Source organism: Rhipicephalus microplus, chromosome 1 (assembly GCF_043290135.1).
Source record: "Rhipicephalus microplus isolate Deutch F79 chromosome 1, USDA_Rmic, whole genome shotgun sequence".
Classification (NCBI taxonomy): domain Eukaryota; kingdom Metazoa; phylum Arthropoda; class Arachnida; order Ixodida; family Ixodidae; genus Rhipicephalus; species Rhipicephalus microplus.
In genome coordinates this window covers 207432854-207452032 of record NC_134700.1, presented here as the reverse complement: position 1 = coordinate 207452032, position 19179 = coordinate 207432854, and the positions used below count along the sequence as shown (strand labels likewise).

The 19179-nt window shown below is 43.4% G+C and overlaps 1 protein-coding gene across 6 annotated transcripts in view; it reads left to right on the top strand.

The window, feature by feature from the left end:
* LOC119159758 (uncharacterized) overlaps positions 1-19179 on the top strand; it is a 91889-nt gene that overhangs the window by 47061 nt on the left and 25649 nt on the right. For all 6 annotated transcript variants that reach the window (XM_075891102.1, XM_075891094.1, XM_075891088.1 and 3 more), the window contains 7 exons: positions 4495-4783; positions 5921-6093; positions 11920-12180; positions 12906-13202; positions 14957-15137; positions 15750-15866; positions 16628-16758. In XM_075891102.1, the coding sequence (XP_075747217.1) occupies positions 4495-4783; positions 5921-6093; positions 11920-12180; positions 12906-13202; positions 14957-15137; positions 15750-15866; positions 16628-16758 (1449 nt within the window). The remainder of the gene's footprint in view (positions 1-4494; positions 4784-5920; positions 6094-11919; positions 12181-12905; positions 13203-14956; positions 15138-15749; positions 15867-16627; positions 16759-19179) is intronic.

The window sequence follows — 19179 nt, the reverse complement described above, 5'->3', positions numbered from 1 at the left end:
TTTAAAAAGTAACTTCAAGGGTATAACTTAAGAGTTCGATATACCCGAAAATTCTATATATGTGGGTTCGATATAACTATGTTTGACTGTATTAATATTTGAGCCCATACAGTTTCCTATAAATACACATGAAAGAGCCCTGGTGCTAGTGTCAGCACAGTTCACCTAAGCAAATTCAAGCGAAGAAAAGTTGCACTTCAGAGCACTTATACAGTGGACTCTTATTAAAGGAGCCCTGACATCAAATTTACTCATGCCAAGATTTATGCATCAGCAAGTAGCTATATACCCCGTAGCAGCGATTCGCAACCTAAAGTGCAACAGAGGGATCAATAGCTATCACTTTTATTGATTTATATCACTGGTATATAGCACTATTCAAAACGGCTGGCAATCCCGCCATTTTTAGCGCTGGGAGCACCAGCAGTGGCGCTACCGTGCGGTCACCTCCAGATCCCGCCACAGCTGACCACTTCTCCACAGAAAAGAGTGACGTCAGGCTCAGCTGCTTGGAAAGATTACGTCTGCTAGGCGGACACATGCAGTCATGCCTTGTCATCTGCTTTGCAGTTGCCGCCGTACAAAGTGTCGACTCGGGTTCAATGTGGTAGTCTGGAGCTTGGAATCCCCGCGATTTACGACCTCGCAAATTATTTTTGCTTCGATCGACCTTTCGCAGAACAGTAATTCCGAAATAGTCACCGTTACAAGCAGCGCTGCAGAGGTGCCCGAGGATGCATGCTTCAGCCATGTTCGCTCGTGGGTCTCAGTTAGCTATATTGGTGTGTTTTGGCGTGCAAAGCATTATACGCATAGGGGTCAATGCAATATAGCTATCGCGAATGAGCATCAACAGAGAAATCGAATATGTTTCCAGCTTGCCAGGTTCTTTTTTGCGCCTCCAGATGGCCCCACCTACCCAGCCTCTCGCGGTTAACACGGTATTACCTATTTTACGTCGACGCAAAGTCTATAGATGAACTAAAATTCAACGATACCTGTGTGTTACTTGTTAGTGGCGATATCTGACTATACGCTGTTCCAGTTCTGATAGCTTGTGATCGTTGCACTTTTTTCGTGCTTCAAACTAGACTGCAACTCACCTGCAACTCACAATGATTCCTCGACATGCTGATCGACAACCACACGTTTAATCATGCTCTTTTCTTTCGCTGTTCTTTTGCAGGTGCTTTTTTCTAGATAACTTCACTAAATCATTCAAACCGCTGCGACGAAAATCAGACTCAACGAGTGAGTGCGTTTCAGCGCTTCGGCGCCACGATAAGAACACTCGGATCATAAGCATCATCGCTACTAGAGCATCGTCACTCAGGATGGTATTTGTGGAATGTATCACACCGATGACGTAGCGCTAGTGTTGGTGTCGCAGGGCAGTCTATTTTCCGTTTCTTCTCCTTAGCTTTCTTACGCTGTTTGACATGGAATTAAAATAACTGCCATGCGACGGATGGCCTTCATGTTTGGCATACAAAGCGCGAATGATGAGCACATCTCGATCTTGAAATTTGATGTCAGTGCTCCTTTAAATGGAACCTGAAGGGACCGGGAAAATGTGTTCCATTTAATATAAGTTCTATATACTGAGAGGTGAACTGGGGTGCAGTATGCAGGAATGAAACCAATCATAGAGGCACTTGTTTCTTATAAGCTGCAGTTCCGTTTAACAGATGTTAATTTACTGAGAGTCCACTGTATATAGCGCAGGACTGGCTTTAGACTCCCGCTTCCTATAGAACTCCATGTATACATATACCGCTTATTTTGCAGTTCCCCAAGATGAAAGAGTGGTTATGATGGGATTGCCGAAAATATTTGACCAACACAGTAGCAAGTGCAGCACGCTGGATGCACTTCTGGGGAAAGAACAGGGTCATTACAAAGGAATATGGGGAGAGAAATGAATAGGCAACAGAGAAGGCTTTGCACCGACGTCCGCACACGGCTGCGGCCTCTTGGCGGCCTAGCGTGCTCAGCATGGCACGTGCAATTGCTTCCTCATAAAGCATAATGCGCTGTGAGTTTCCTAATGAGAAAAATATTGTTATTGTGCTTGTCATAGATATTGCATTTGTGATCTCTTTATGACGTGAGCTTTTACCTTTGATCCCAGTGCGCGGACTTGCACAAGTTTGGCGAGCTATTGCCGTTGTTGATCTCCTGGCTGCGAACGCAAACTTCACATGACGCACGCTTTTCTTGGTTCAGTATTTGAGGACGATCTTTTCAACGCCTGATCTTCATGTCGTGGACAAACTTCTCGTGACAGTATACTGAACTGCAGGCTAGGCCTAATCAGCATTGGTTGCATTTTGGTAGTGGTCGCATGCTACCTAAGTAGTGTTTTGGTTCAGAATCAACAAAACTCTATGCAGTGGCTGCACTTGAACGGAAGGAATGGTACATATCGTTAATGAAAACGAGGGTGGCAAATGTAGCACTCGAACGGGGGTTCGCAATTTCATTGCGATGTCTTAAAATCGGGTGTGCACCCATGAAATTGAACGAATGCCAGCGTCTATCAGTGCGTGAAATTTCGGATGGGATTCGACATAGCTTCTGTGCAATGCACATAATCAAGGCGGTCTGAGAGATAGTCGCCGAATTTCCGCAATGTTGCTTTCTTTCGTTAGACCCCTCACGTTTCACATTCATTTTGTTGACAATGTGGTTTTTCAGTCTTTTTTCTTTTTTTAACATACGGAAATTTGAATGGTTGTAAGCACCACGCATCATATGTTTCTATTTTCGGACACGCGAGGCTGCATGCTCAGCGCAATTAATGCAACTGCGGCCCTTCAAGGTTGCTTTGGTTATAGTGCGGTATTGCTTATAGTGCAGATATTCACGACTCCCGCGACTGCCTGCTTTTTGCCTTCCAGTTGCCAAAGAATATCCACTTTTTCGCTTAGCGAAAACTGCTTCCGCTTTTTCGTCGCAAGCAGAGATTAAATCATTTGTAGTAGCACTGCAGCACGAACGCCGACTTTCTTTGCGGGCGCGATAAGTAATCAGCGAAGAGAGATGAACACGAGACTGACAAACAAGGCCTCCTAGAGCACATGTAGAAGTGATGGAGAAAGAAAAACCCGAAGCGTAGCTGCTGTCATCGCCTCTTCCGAGAAAAAAAAAAGTGATAAAAAAGAAAATTTCTCTTATTTCGTTTTCTCCTCCCTCGCTGTCCCAGCTTTTCCGCACCCATGCTTCCTGCTCCGCAGCTCCCACTCTGCCTTGCTGACCTTGCCCTCCCGTGTTGCCCTCGCCTCTGCGCTTGTAAACCTGCAGCGTCAGCATTTCATCAAAAAGAAAGTCACCTTTTCGTGTTTTTTTTTCCCCTCTGCACCGTCGCGCGTCTTTCGAGAATCAAGACATCCGTTCGCTTTTTCGTCTGCTTGCGTACCGCTCCGGTGGTCGCGACAGATTGCGCAACTTCAGTTTGTAATACTGAGTATTGATAATATAATGCAAAACTAAATTAACGCTCGTTATTCTGAAAAGTTCGGTATTGTGAAGTACATTGTAGTGAAATAATTTTACATTGAAGCTATTAGCAGTTGGCACAGGATTTTTTAACAGTTCAGTAATCTGAAAAATTTGTTAATGTTGGGTTCGTTCTTCTGAGATTTCACTTAAACTCTGCAAGTTCCAACAAGATCAATCAAGATTTTAGAAAATTGTATAATGAGCAGCTTCCGCCCTTGATAATATATTCTATATACTCCAAAGCACCACAATACTCTATTTAGGGTTCTCAGAATTGAAAATTTTATTCGGAGGAACAACAATGCTGTAATTGCTATATTTTGTGTCAGTACTTCATTAACATGCATATTGTATTTTGCTTGTGAATGCATTTCTGTGGTTCGGCGGCCTTACAGGCAGACAATCAGCTTTATACCTGTTAGGTAGTGATAAAAGCTAAAAGAGACAAAGGCAGCAGATATTTTCCAGTATGGACAAGCAAAAAGTATTAATTAACCAAATTTATGCACTAGAGCACTGTGAAACAGGTGGCTCTATAATACATTGATGTCACTGCTTGATGTCACAGCAGACCAACCGAAAATTGTAAGTGTGCTTGAATTAACCAAAAGTTTGAAACATCATGAGTTTACAGATGACCATAAGCAGTGCCCTAAGATGAGCTGGGTAAGAGAGGTCTGGGATTGCTGATGCATTTTAGATGCCATACTGTGTCATTACTGCCTCAGCCCTTGTGTTCATGTGTGTGCTGTAGAAAAAATTCAGGAAACAAGAAATCGAGCTATAACCAAACTGGAAAACACATTCTGGTTTGCAAAGGTGGCTTCACGGCAGTGCTTCACACCTCTGCAAGAGAACTATTTTTATGTCAAGACATGTAGACCTTTTGTAGAAAATTTTCGACGAATCACTTTTAGGAGTGCTGCTTATTCACCAGAAAATGCAGTATTCTTCATAGTTGTTCCTATTATTGGGCATTACTTTGGTGTACAGTCTCGGTTGTAAAGACGCGCTCCGAGGACGCCTCCAAGGACGACCGACGCTACGTGCCGGGGACCAAGGTGTATGGGCCCGCGTCTCTGGTGGGATCTACAGCAGGCATGCATTGCAGTGCTGGTGTGGAGGCGGCAGCTACGGTGTCGGAACCCACAGGAAACCTCTTTTTGACTGGTGCGGCAGCGAGAAACCTCACCACAACCATTTCCTCCACGTCAAGCAGTGCACCGACAACTGCATCGCCACTGCCGGCAACTGTCGTCATTTCCGACACCCGGGTGGAGAGGTAAGGAATGGAGCTATGGTACACATTTAGGGGGTTTGATTCGTCCATAAATCCACGTGGGTTACCTGACATCATGAGAGTGCTGAACTGCTGGCGGGATCTACCTATAGTTTTGTTGAATGGCTCTTAGATAATGCATTGCCAGATGCTTTTGTTCCTGCACAACATGATTGCCACCTGATGGCTCATGACCATAAAGGACTAATGGCTGAAAAAGCGTAAAAAAAAACACTATATTTTACACACTGTCATGTTACAAAACAGTAACTGCGCAATTTACTATAAAACTGATCACATATTTGAGATAAGCATAACAACCTATGTAAACATACAAAAATATCATTCCTCTAGCTTACAGACGAAAAAAAAATCTTTTTTTTTTTTACGTAGCATCTCTCTTAAATTGGCCTGTTAATTCTTTAACAGTTGATGATTGTCATGCATGGCACTATGAATAAGGCCTAAACGGTTGATGCCACGCTCGTATGGTGCCATCTATATGCTTTAAAACCATACCACTTGTTCAACCCTTTCTCAGCAAGTGCTGAGCATGAAAGAATGATGCAGGGAACAGGGATTCTGGTAACTTTTTCTCTTGCGCTGTTGGACTTCAGTTTCCATTCAAAGACTTGTTCAGGCCAGTGCATTGGCTCTGTGCAAAGATCTGCTTGTGTATGGAGATGCGGCAGTAAGCTTGGTTTTGTTTCTTGTGTGGTTCCTCTGCATTGCACTCTTAAAAACTGTGGCATTTATCTGGTTTGCAATCTTTAAAAAAGTAATTGCTTGATACTAGCTTGTTCATTGCCCAATGCGATGAGATTTTAGCCATTTGCCAGCTGAAATCGCATCTTTATTATCTGTTCTGATTAGCCCGATTGACTAAATCAATGGACACTTGTATTACGACTTCCTGGAGGTAACATTATCACTGCTTGCTTTCATTCCTCATAGCCTTCAAATATGTAGACCAGATGGGCAGCATAAATGGGATGCTTGCACAAACTTGTTAAAGCACATCTGAAATTGTTGTTCTTCATTGAGAAAATTCTCCACTGTGATCCCCCACTGCAGCTCCTGGTGCAAGTAAGTGAGAAAACTATGTGACCTTCCTTCGACCGGTATTTCTCACATTTTTAGGTCAGCTCAGTTGCAAGGGGCAGCGGCAACACCATCATATGCAGTACCGGCCACATACTTGTACGAGCCTTATCCGATCCAGGGCGCAACCATTACAATGCATCCATATGCAGCAGCTACTCCTGCAGGTGTAACACCTGTCTTTCCCGTGGCGTCAGCGCGGCCACCCAGCCGTGAGTGATTCTTTTTTTTTTTTGTCTCCTTCGTTAAGTTTTCTGTTACAGCCGTAACATGCTGTATGTCACTGAAGTTAAGCTTGCCACTTGCTCAGTTACAACTTGTAAAGGGCGGAGGCGAAACTGAAACTGCCCAGAGTGTTCCCTTTTGGTGTGGTACAGTTCTTGAGTTAGCTGATTGCTTCATCTTCCGTAGCAGGTGTCACTTCTCGTCCGACCTCAGCGACAATTATAATGTGTTCGTTACGCCGTGCCAAGCAGGTGTGCCAATGCTGGACTGAAAATATGTTTGAATTGAATGTATAGTGACAGCTCATCTCTTCTCTTCTTTTTTTTCCTTCGCAAGCATGAACTCTCTGCCTATGCCACATCTTCCATGGTGTTTCCAGTTTTTGGTGAGTCACTGGTAGCCAGTTGCGGGGCATCCCTGCTAGAAATGTCTGAGCAGTTTGCAATGTTATGAGGCAGCTACCAAGCCCAGCCAGAGAAAGCGAGCCACTCTCGTGAGCCATCGAATTGTAGCATTTGTCTGCGTACGGCGAAAGAAACCTATGTAGTAAGAGTGCTTAGTGTGACAGCTGTGTGGAGAGGAGTACCATCTGTAGTTTGCTCTTCAAAGCAGCTTTCCTTTCTACCTGAAGCAAAATGTCCGTGTGACACAGGATGCTTGTGGCAGTATGTACAGAGAAGAGGAGGGATTGTGGAGGAAAAAAAAGTGATGTTTCTCTCAGCCACAAGCCTCAACAACTGGCTTGAGAAATGCCTGAAGGCACATGACAGTGCATCTCTCACATTGGTGATGGAAGTGTGGTTGTCAGTGACAAACGATTATTTCTGCTGCACCGCCATTTCCAGAGGCCATGGCCTGACGCACGTGAAACCATGGTGTACACGGACTGCGGAGCAGAGAGTGCGCTCACGGCAAGTCCAAACTTGTGTATGTCCTGCTGGTAAAATAAAACAAATACTTGTGCTGACAACTTTCAGGGACAGTGTCTGCAATGCATCTTCAAGTTAATGATGCAATATAAAGCAGGACCAGCATTTCTGTTTGTCATTAAGCGTCATTCTTTGCCATTCGGCAGCTGTTAATGGTAAAATCGTTAAGAAACTTTACAAAACTTGTTCGTTTATGTTGTGATAAAAAGCCGTCTTTGTCTTGTGGAAATACAAGCGTCAATAGTGTGCATAGCAGAACAAATAAACATATCGATGTATTGGCTTCATTAAAGCAGACTTTCTAGTGTGCTATGTTCTTGCCAGGAACAGCTTGTTTCAAAGATTTTTTTTTGGTCTTGCATACTTCCGCCATACATTTTATATTATTACGAACAAGAAAGCTTGTGTTTAGTTCTTGAATTATCGTGAGAACACTAGAAAACAGTGTCACTATTTTTGTGGTAAACTAACAGCAGTATTAACTACAGTGCTTTGCCAGATAAGGAAAACACAATTTACAATATCATTTGCCATTGTACTTTGCATCGTGCATTGTCATGGTTTTTCTGGGTAAGATAAACACAGCCTAATTCTAAATAAATAAATAAATAATCTGAGGGCCCCTAGAAAACCCCAAGTTGCCGGATAAAGCAGGTACGCAGTGTAAAAATATAAGAGTATACGTGTCTTTTTATTGTCCCACGCTCTCAAATTGCTGCAGCCACATTTTAAATGGCTATCGAGGCCAGTACATTTCTTAGCTGTCTTGGTGCCTGCTGTCTCGGTACTTTCTTGGTAAAAACAAGTCCGCTTTTTGAAATGCTGGCTCCAGTGACAATCCTTGTTCAGTGATTTTGTAATTACGTACTCTGTCCAGTGAGAGTGGCCCTTTGCAGTCTTAATATGCTTCACTACAATATGTTGTAGTAAAGTAACATTTTTTGTTGTGGCAAAGTCAATTTTCGGGAGCAGTTGCAGCAGCAAGCATACAGACTCCTCTAGTGCCAGTTAATGTAGTTGATGTGAGGGCCATTAATGTAGTTGATGTGGCCGCCGTGGTGGCCTCAGCTAAATAATCCCTTGCAATAAATGGGCAGATACTGGCATTGTTGTCATAGGTATGATACCAAGATATGCAGTGTGATGCTCACTGCACGAATGTGCTACTGTACTCATCTCGACATGCCACAGTTCAGGGGTGAACGGTGATTGTGTAGTCTTTTCTCTTTCTGTTTTATTGCAATAGGAAAAATATGGACACTCCGGGAGCATTTTTGCCATCATTGTGTGGTTCTGTGTAGAGTCCAAATTGATAATAGCACCCCGCATGTCGTCTGTTCTAAGTGTGAGCGAAAATGTGCTAAGGCTGCCAACGATTGCAGCTGAAGCAGAGAGGAAGTGTGCCGGCTATCTCCATTCCACGAAAGATGCACACGTCCTCCCAAATTACATAGCAGTGAAGTAAGCTTTTCGCTGATTTGTTGTTTATTTTGCTTGTTTAGTTATTCATTGGCATATTAACATGAACCTCAATGACAGCATTTCATTGCATAGGGGGCAGTGGAATTTGATTTTTGTGATTTTCTGGTTTAAGGGCCTGTTGGCTGTGATATTTTGCTGCTGATGATGAGGGTTTGACTCCCAGACATTTCTGCTGGTTTTTAATGAGCATGGGAAATGCATAAGAAAAAGAAGTACCTGTGGTGAACATTGTGTTTGCATTAGAGCAGTACTAACACGATTTTGAAACATCGCAAAACAGACAGTTTTCGTTTCCTTGGCATTCAGCATTAACGCTGTGCGTTCACCAATGCCAGGAAAGACGTGTAAAATATTTGAGTTTGATTATAAAGCTCTCATTGCCCAGCATCTGCAAGCCATCTGCAATTGACATTATCATGACGTGTCAGCACAGTCGCGATTAAAGTCTGCTCACTTTGTGAAGTCTGGTGTGGTGGATAGGGGACAACTCAAGACAATGTGCCTGTGCTAATGGCCGCATGTGAAGAGCGCAAGTAAAAAAGAAAGCAGACACAGGAAGAAGGCTGGGAAACTGGTGAAGAGAGGTTCTGAAAGTGACCATGGCAGCTAGCGCTCTGTTCTGGCTCTCGTCCTTGCATTCTTAAGTTGACCCTTGACTAGCTTTTGTGGCTACCGTTTTTGCTTGCTGCCATCCATGCATGCATCACAGCCATGTTCAAAGGGTGAACCAATGGCGACTTGGTCCACTGAGCAGCGCACCTGAAGTCGTAGGTGGAGTCTATAGGGATAAAGAGCCCCAGCCACCCTAGTGGTTTGCTCAGCCGTCAGCTTGGCTGCCTGTGTGATCATGAACAACCGAATTTACTCGCATATTAGGTGATTCCACAGTTTGGTCGGGAGAAATGAGATTTTTTTCATTTTCGTGCATAATAGGTGCACCCCAAATTTAATTGGCTGTGATCAGTATTTCTGTACCATATTTGCCTGTGAGTAGTTTGACGCCCCATCATGTTAATGGGAGCAAGAAAAAGAAAAAAAGACTGCGGCAGTGGTGTGCCAGCAGCACAGGCTCGCCAAGTGAGGAAGAAGGGCGGATGCTTGAGCGTCGGAGTTACCGGTGCTGGTTTGGCTCCGGCTGTTTGCCGGCTGCGCGTGCTCTGCATGGAGCAGGCAATTGCGTCCTCATCAAGTGCGCTTTGAGTTTCCTGCCGGGAAAAGCGTCGTCATTATTTCGTTTGCTATCCCTTCCGCAAATTTGAAAGGTTTCCGTCTTTTCGACGTAAGCCTTCGTCTTTGTTGCCAATGTGTCTGCTTTTGTCGCCGTTGATTTCCTGGCCACGAGCCTAAACATCTGTAAAGCGTGCTGCTTTTGGAACTGTGCATGAGTGCTATCTTTTCTAAACCCAATCGTCATGTTTTCTTTTACAAATGTCCCGCCACAACATGTCAAATTGCAGGCTAGGCCTAGTCAGTGTTGGTTGCTTTTTGGGGGCGATCGCGAGCAATCAAAGTTACAGAATCAACGCAACTCTTTGTGGTGGCCCTGCTTGAAGGAAAGGGGGCATGGCTGGCTTGTGTAACACTCTAACGGTGGTTCGCGATTCGACTGCAGTGTCTTGAATAACGGCTGCGAGCCTGTGAAATTGAACGATCAGTACCGTTCAGCGCACAAAATTTCATTTGTGATATTGCACATAATCTAGGTGGCCTGAAACGTAATCTGTGAATTTCTGCAATGGTGCTTTCTTTTCTTTTTATTTCTCGATCACTTTGTTGGCAATGCAGGTCTTTTGATGTTAATTTTTGGAAATTTGAATGCTTGTATGCACATCACATCACAAGCCTCAATTCTCGGACACGGGTGACTGCATGCTCAACACGTTTTGAGCTAGTGTAGCCTATGAAGAAGGTCATTCAGAAATTTTACCCCATACAATAGCACCCAGACTTGAAGCGGCATTTTCTGCAAATAAGAGTGCGCCTATCATGCGAGTAAATACGGTCACCATATCACTAGCATCCTTCAGGCATGAACAGGCTTCCATGGCAATGACAATGTACTGAGAGTGACGGGGATAACCATTAGCATTGTATGTACTCCTCATGTGCCAGGTTTGGTGACTCAATATCTGTGATAGAACTTCAACATGCTGCTTGAACACATGAATCGTGTTTTTAGTGTCTGTGTTGTGATGTGTGTTAATCGGCTGTCTGGCTGTGTTGTGTGTGAAATTCTTTTCTTTGTCCACACTTTGTGTCCCGTGTTGCCTGTTCAACCTGGCCTACGAACCATTTCACTGTATCTTGCATGCAGCTGAAATTGCTGTTTATGTCGCTGTACAAGAACTTACTCATCATTGTTCACGCGCACCATATTCAACTGACTGCAAATGATGACGCTGCTGCTTCTAGTATGTGAAGGGTTGCAGTCCTCTCATGACTTGCACCTACGTCAGACTGTGTTGACACGTCACCGTCTAGTTGATATTGAAACCAAAGGTAGTTTTTTTTTCAATGTAGCTGTAATCAAAATACGTCAATGCATTCTGAGGCACCACTGTAGTCTTCTTAGGTGCTTTTATGTAGAGCAGCAACATGAAAGTTTCTAGAATTTATGTCGGTACTCTTTTGAATAACTCAAGACGACAAAAATCAATCCAGCATCCTCGAGTATGGCATTTCTCTTAGTCTGTATACGTTGCTTCAAAGTGCTAAACGACATCATGTCATCAGTGCAGAAATCTTTGACATTTAGCTTGCTGGCTTCATTTTATCATTTAATGTGCTAATGGAGACAATTTTTTGGTGAGTATGTTCAGTGTTTTGCTAAACGAAGATTGCTTTATGTGTCCGAGCTTGTTGCATCTGCAGATTTTTCAATGCAGTGACGGCTTAATGTACTTTATATTGTTATGATATAGCAATACAAAAAACAGATCTGGGAAAGAAAGGTGAGGAGCGAACATGCTTTCATTTTCCCGCTAGAGGTCTAATAGAAACTTGTGGACAAAATGTACTACATACTACAACACAAAAAAACTGAATATGCAAAAGAAAAAAGAGGAATAGTTGTACACTATGGTGTACATAATAAAGCGTGGTACGGATACGAGCATTAGTAGTCTTCTTTTAAGAATCTGGGACTGACCTGAGCCCATCTGCATATACTTATGAGTATGATAGACTACTGTTACACTAAAGGTTAGTAGACCACACTTCCGCATTCTTATTTGTGTTGGCTGTATGTATAATGAACACATTTTCTCACTTGCTATATTCTTCTCCTACCTTTGTCCCTGACCTACGTTATCCCTATTGCAGGCAACATTGATGAAAGAACAAAAAGTTGATTATCGTTGCCTATGTCTGTCTTTATATATGTTTATCTGGATACTTGCACAGGGCCGCACCTGGTGAGTGGCGGCAGCATACCTTCGTCAGCGACTACTGTAGTGCATCCGCCACAGCCGTTGCAGCAGCAGCAACAGCAGCAGGCTCAACTGTCACAGCCGCAGCAGCCGACGGCAACACACCTAGGTGCCTTGTCGCTGGGTGCTTCATCTGCACTCGGAGTCACCACCACCCTGGGTTCAGCCTCTCCCATCGGGGCTGCCAGCCCCGTGGGTGCCACTCCCTTGTCATCAGCTGTGGTGCCCACCATGGGTAAAGAATTCAAGCTTTTCTGTGCATATGTCTTTTAGTGTTATCGCTGCTGCCTGGCACACACCAATTTTGAAGAAAGGGACATGCCCAGGTTTTGCTGGCTAAAGGCGGTACTGCAGTGTTACTGGTGTGCATGAGTGATATCTTGACATATAGAAATTTTCTTGGATGTTCTCGCAGATTGCGTTTGTGAATTGTATAGTAGCACATCCTGTAGCTTGCTTGAGCACCAGGGGTTACGCTGGAAAGTATAAGGCTCGCATATAACATCGTCGTATTATTGCCATAAATTAGATTTTCCATGACTGATGGCTGTGCCTGCCACTATAGTTGTACTGTGAATTTTATTCGTTATGCTTTGCACAAGTTTACCGAAATGAAGAGTTTGTTCTTCAACTTTTGTGTGACAAAACGTGACAATACAGACATTATACAAGTAAATAAAGTATTTCATACTTTAATGTCACGAAACATAGAGTATTCATTACATTGAAGGTGCTGCATGTCTAAGTTCACCTCTGTACTACTGTAGTCTTGCTGGAAGGGTACAGTGGTGCATTTCTGCAACCAGTGATACCAGTCTGCTGCTTGCTGTCATGACCAAAGTTTAGTGCACTGGATACTGGAAGCATGAAGGAGCCCATGCGCGTATATATCTTTGTGACGTCTGCAGGAGCAGACTGCCACGGATGTCTTGATGTCCATGTCTGTCTCTCGTGCCACAGGTACCGCAGCGGGTCAAGTTGTCAGTGCAGCGTCTGTTGGGACTAGTCAGGTGACGCCTTCTGCTATTACTGTTCCTCCTTCGCTGGGCAGCTTACAACAGCCGTTGGGAGCAGCAGCTTCCTTAGGCGCAGCCACACCTCTGGGATCAACAATGGGTTCTGGTCCCATGGGGTCCACGACAGTGCGTGCACCACTTATGGTAGCCGTGGACTCTATGAGTGGCCGACATCAGCAGCAACAGCAGCTAGTTTCCCACAGTGCTCTTCATGCGCAACAAGCGGGATTCACAACCACTAGTATGTACACATGCATAATGCATGTTGCTGCATCTCTATTTCTTTTTTTTTTTTTATAGACTAATGACACCTATGAGTGATTCCTTGTGATAATCGCATCATGCAGCTCTAAATATGGCCTGTGAGGGTAGTGTTGGCTCTAATATAAGCGTTAGAGTCATACTTATGCCAATATGACATAAATTGTAGCTGTAGACATTGAAAAGAAAGTACACTCAAACCTGGTTATAACGTAACACGATATAATGAAATAATGGATATAATGAAGTAAATGAAATTCCCCTTGAAAGCTCCATTGAGAACCATGCATTTTAAACCTCGTTGTAACAAAGTATTGTAACAAAGTAAATATTGACTGGTAAATGAATATAGCGAACTAAATTAGTCTATCAAAGAGTCTGTAAAAAAAACCGACCGTAGTGTGTTAAGTGTATTGTTTTCTGCGGAGTTTGACGCTTGTTCGGCACGGCTCTTTTAAAACTACCGCGTCGACATTACAGCCACACCACTCGTGGCCGAGAGAGCCGTTCTCCTTATACAGCCAGCGGAGAGGATTGAGGAAGCGCTCAGCGGACCACATGACCGAGAAGCGGTGCTGGGTGCAAAGCGATTTCTCTCTCCGCACCTTAAAGACAACGGAAACGACTGGATCTCCGCTGCTACCCTCTGCATCGAGAAATGGAGGACCCTCTGCGACAGCTTTCTTTTTTTTTTTTTTTCCCTCTCTTTCTGCGTGCGACCTTGAAAGGAGAAAGGTCTCTACATGCAGAGACGGAAAAGGGAGAAGTGTGGCACAGGCGCATCGCAGATCGGCATTTGAGAGAGAGCAAACAATCCGCCACAGTTCTTTCTTTCCTTTTCTTTTTTTCCTTCTTCGGGCGCAGCGTTGGGAGGTGCCGCCGCGGGATCGGGCATGTTGCTGCGAGTGCTTGCGCGTTCGAATTACAGGGCGCTTTTGCCTAATGGAATACACATAGCTTTGACGGGACCTCAGCGTGAGTTCAAATTAACCAGAAGTTCGAATTAAGCGGGTTTGAAATAATGAGGTTCCACTGTGTTTATTTTCCGTCTCATGCATGGTCGCGTAGCGGTACATCAGGTCGCGAGGCGGTTTCCTTCTTTGCATGCTTATAGGTGTGTGCCCACCTGAGCATATATTGCCAGAAACTTTTATAATCTATATAACGAAATAATGCATATAACGAAATAATTGTGGCTCCCCTTCAACTTCGTTATAACAAGGTTTGAGTGTACGTGCAATACTTAGCCCTAAATTTTCGAGTTTCAGTCTGGGAGTGCTGTGCATTAAAGAATGATCATTGTCCCAAATGCAACGGCATGGCCACATTGTACTGTTCTCCAGCTCTCATTGTCTGGTGCATGTTTCTTGAATATCACTCAACATTTTCTTCTTCCTTTCTTTCTTTTTCCTTTTCTTCTTGCTGCCGGCCTCTACCCACACCTTTTCGGTCTGGGGTAGCAGACAGTGGGCAATTCTGTTAACCTCCCTGCTTTTCCTATTCTTTCTCTATTTATTTATTCTCACTAGAAGTTCCTGTGCAGGCTTATTGGTTAACATGGAGGTGGGGTAAAATACTAATTGAGATGGTACAAAAAACTTAGTTTCTAGTTCCACAAAGCAGTTCTTGTTTGCCCTAATGTGACTCAATATGATGGAAACACATTAAGGCATCTGCATACTTGATTTCCTGTTATTGTATTGTGAACGTTTGTAAATGGTCATTTATGTGCAGGTTTGACAGCACATAGTAACTCGGTAAGCGATGGTGTGGCCAGTTCACAGCCTTCGGCAACCACGCAACCCTACAGCTGTGCAACACCATCGAATCTGCTGTCACCTACACACAGCTCAACGCCGCCGAATCACAACACTTCACCCCGCCCTAGCATATTGAGAAAACGGACATTTGAAAGGTGAACCCTCCCTTCTCGTTGTTGACCTAGCGTCTGAGTATGGTGGCTTCAGCCTGTGAACGCCATAATTTGAAGTGGTTTACTAAGCCTGCCACTTTTTGCCTCAATGAGATTCCGAACACATATCCATATCACAATGTCGGCAATGCCTTAGCTTGTTGCACCTAGAGGCAGTGTCTTCAAGCATATTTATTAAAATTTATGGCAGGACTTCAAGTCGGCCTTTGCGATAGCACTCAATAGTGAAAGAGACCGTGTGTGATCAATTTTAATATTATGTGTGATGCGATCCTCTGCTGAATGGAAAACAAAATCCCTCAACATAACTTTTTAGCATTCAAAGTTCACCTAACACTTGTGAAATCGAACACTTTATCTTTATAAAAGTAAGCTGGTATAATAAAACTACATTGGCTTGAATAATATTAGGTGTTATTTTAGAAATTGGACCATTTTGCAGTAGCAAGAACACTTTTTGCAAGTCAAATAGATGTCACTGCCTGAGTGTAACGTTTTGTTGCAAGTAATTTTTTTTTTTTTTTTTTCATTTTGGGCATCTGTTTGCTGCTTGCAGTTCTCATGTCTTACTTTACCTTTTGGTTCTTCTACTAGTGCCCATCTTAGTGTAAAAAAGAACCTCATGGCATCGCTTCCTGGGTCAGAGCCTGCCAGTCCTCGTTCTGAAGCACCTGCATCACTTTCAACGACCTCATCACCAAAACCTGCTAGGTAGGTTTACAGCAAGATTGGTGTGGAAATATAGAAACTGGTTTCCTCTATTTTATAATTTATGGAAGTATACTGGGACGATCACTTTCAGGAACGAGCAACGCAGACGCTTTGATGTCTATAGGTAGCCGCATTCTTTTTACTGCACTACAGCAGCATGCTTTGGCCTGTGTTGATAAGGATGTCACTCACAGGTGGTGACGCAGCCGGATACATTTATGAACACTAGGTAAAAGTATGCCTGAGTACAAGAATGTACTCCCAGTGCATTGGACAATGACACACACAAAGCAAGAGCATATTTACGAGTTAGATGTCAGGCATCATAGCAGAAAATAATATAACTTTTCATGAAAGTCATTTTTTTAGACTATTTTCATTCTTTTTAACAAGTGCATCCTTGTCCAAAATGCTATACAGGCACTTACAATGAAAACACTGCATTCTGAATAGCACATACGTGTGAACGTTTGATAAGTACCATGTTTTGCTTGTGCATCCATCAAGGCCACACAATTAGTGAGGGACAAATTCAGTCCTAAGGAAGTGCATACAGAATAATAAAATTAGAGGTCTTATTACCACATTGTTTTGCTCACCTGAATTGTCATGTTGCTCGTTTACGCCATAACTCATACTTAATACGTCTGTGTGCGAATGTGGTGCTCGTGTTGGTTTGCAAACGTCTTTTGTTTCTGTGGCAGTGCTTTCCCTGCTGAAAGCTCACTTTTTTTCCTCTTGAAAACTTGTTCTTTGTGCAGTGACATTCAACAGGAAAGCAGCAATAGCAGTAGCACCGCCAGTGACCCACTTTTATCAGAGGCCTCCAAGACGTCATCGTTACCTATGGTCAACATCAAACAAGAGCCACCAGATGCATGTGAAACACCTCGTGAGTTGTGCATTTGCTCCTCAGTAGAGGTTTTCAGATTGTACAGAACTCCAGTTTCTGCAAAGGGGTTTACACAATACCTGGTTGCTGGACGATGGCATCGATATCTTGTGACGTTTTATGCAACTAATTTATTTATATGGTTGTTTGTCAACAACAGATGTCAATGTCCAATTTCTCGAACTCCGTATGACCGCGAAACTGTCCGAAAAATTGGGCAGTCCGAAAATAACAGATTCATGCTGTGTTTTATTCCTCTAAAGGGGATATGCGGGTTGAAAAACACGAGTTTTCTTCAAAACCACAGATTATTTATTTTCGCCTGTTTTGATAAATTGACTACCTTTACTGTTCTGAAAAAAAAGAAAATGCACGTCGAAACTTAAATGAAATGCTTTAAATTTGCGTCTAAAGAGCACCTGTTAAAAGGCCAAAAGTGTGCAGTTTTCGAGCACCTTGCCGTCGATAATGCACCACCGCTCGCCATTGTCGATCGAATGAGGCGAAGAGTCGAGCCTCACTGTTCAAATAAAAACAGTTTCCCTCAGTGATGTGGCGCAAGAAAAAATTGGCCCCGGATCTGCATGTTACACTGCAAGTGTTGTCGAAAGACGATAGTCTTGTGTCTGGAGAGAGTGAGCAAAACATTTATTTGATGTTCTGCGCAAGAAAATCGGTGAATGGCATTCTGGAGGTGCTGCGTTAGAGTACCTCGAGCATGCAGCTGAGGCGAACGAGTGCATCGAGGCATGTTAGACACGAGCACCATCTGGCAGTTATCTTCGAAAATGAAGGAAGGCGTGCGCACCTGCAAAGAAAGATGCGTGCCATTCTCGGAAGTGATAAGGTGTAGAACGCAAAGCGACGGGCAAGTGCCACCACCGTGTCATTTTAGCAAAGCGTTGGTAACACTTGCGTTTTTGAGCATCGCATTTCACTGTCAGTGCAGCGTATTTAACGCTGCGGTCCTTAGAATTATTTGTGTGTGCCTTCTCTAGTATAAAGGCAGACATACAAAACATCTATGTGTTGTTATGGTATCTCAGATATGTGCAATGATTGCTTTTTAACTGACAATTACACAAGTATGAACGCTGAATCTTGAGCAATATTGGTGGGTGCTGCAGATTTGGTGGACCGTTTGAGGTATCGTTAAGAGCAGACAAACAGACAAATGTGGACAGACAGACAAACAGACCAAAAATTTTTTCTCGGAGGTCTCCAAGAAAGACTATCATCTTTAATAATAAAAAGAAGCACACTTTTGCGCGTTTTTCGAGCGCCGCGACTGGCTTATCACGTGGTACGGAATGGGGACCGCCATTGGTCGCTGCGTGCCTGTATATGCTCTGAAGCCTACTTGCGGGGTCCTTGTCTGGACGAGCAGTGCAGCTGAACAATGCTTTTCTTGTGTATTTATCTCCGTTATAAATGAAAAAGCCATTGATTGCGTGAGAAAGTCGTTGTGGTGGTGCGATCTGTAGGAGTAGGCTACGAGCAGCTGGTTGGATTTGCGGCGGTTGTTGGCTTGCAAAGGCCAATGCATCAAAAGTCATTCACATACACCAGCTGGAAAGTTTGTGATGCGGCAATGGATGACGTCAGCGCCAATCTTACGAGGTCGAAGGAACCTAGAGGGGATGACATTGCCATTATGTACGACAGTATGTGGCACAAACGTGGCCGCAAAATGGCATCGGCACTATTGTGTCCCTCGACACTAGACTTAGTTTAGATTTCGCAGTCCTGTCAAACTTCTTTCTAGCTTGCAGTCGGCACAAGGCTCTGCCAGATGGAGCGGAAGAAGTTTGGCAAACGTTTCATGGCCGTGTCTGGGAGTGAAATGTCCGTAAGGGGTCTGCTCGAAAAAGCCGAGAGGGACAAACTCATGGTGCTGGCGTATTTTAGTGGCAGTGGCTACTACAAGAAGGATTGTTCTTTTTGGTGTGCAAATTTCATTGCATTTAATGACATCTTTTATAAATAAAAACTCAATTTCAACTATAAAAATCGTTTTTCTCAAAACACAAATTTTGTCTCTTTTTTTTCAATGCGCCCCTCCTTTTTTTGGGCGCTTCTAGTGCTTAAATCTGCATGAAATTTTGCCCAAATCTTATGCAAAGTATGACAAACACAATTATCTAGTTTAAATTCCGATATTTTATTGTATAATGAAAAATTGTATGTAAACCTTTACTAGGGTAGGTAAAATATGGACATATTTTGTATGTGATTCCTAATTAGTTATTCGCATTCATCACTTTATTTGAAACATTATGAACTATGAATGGTAAAAAATTACGGAAGTTTAGGGATTAAAAGAGGGGGGGGGGGCAAAAGAATTAAGGTTTTCACTTTGTCATGTCTCAGAGCTGAAAGTTATGCAACTTGTAAGAAAACTAATGATATATTTGAAATCAG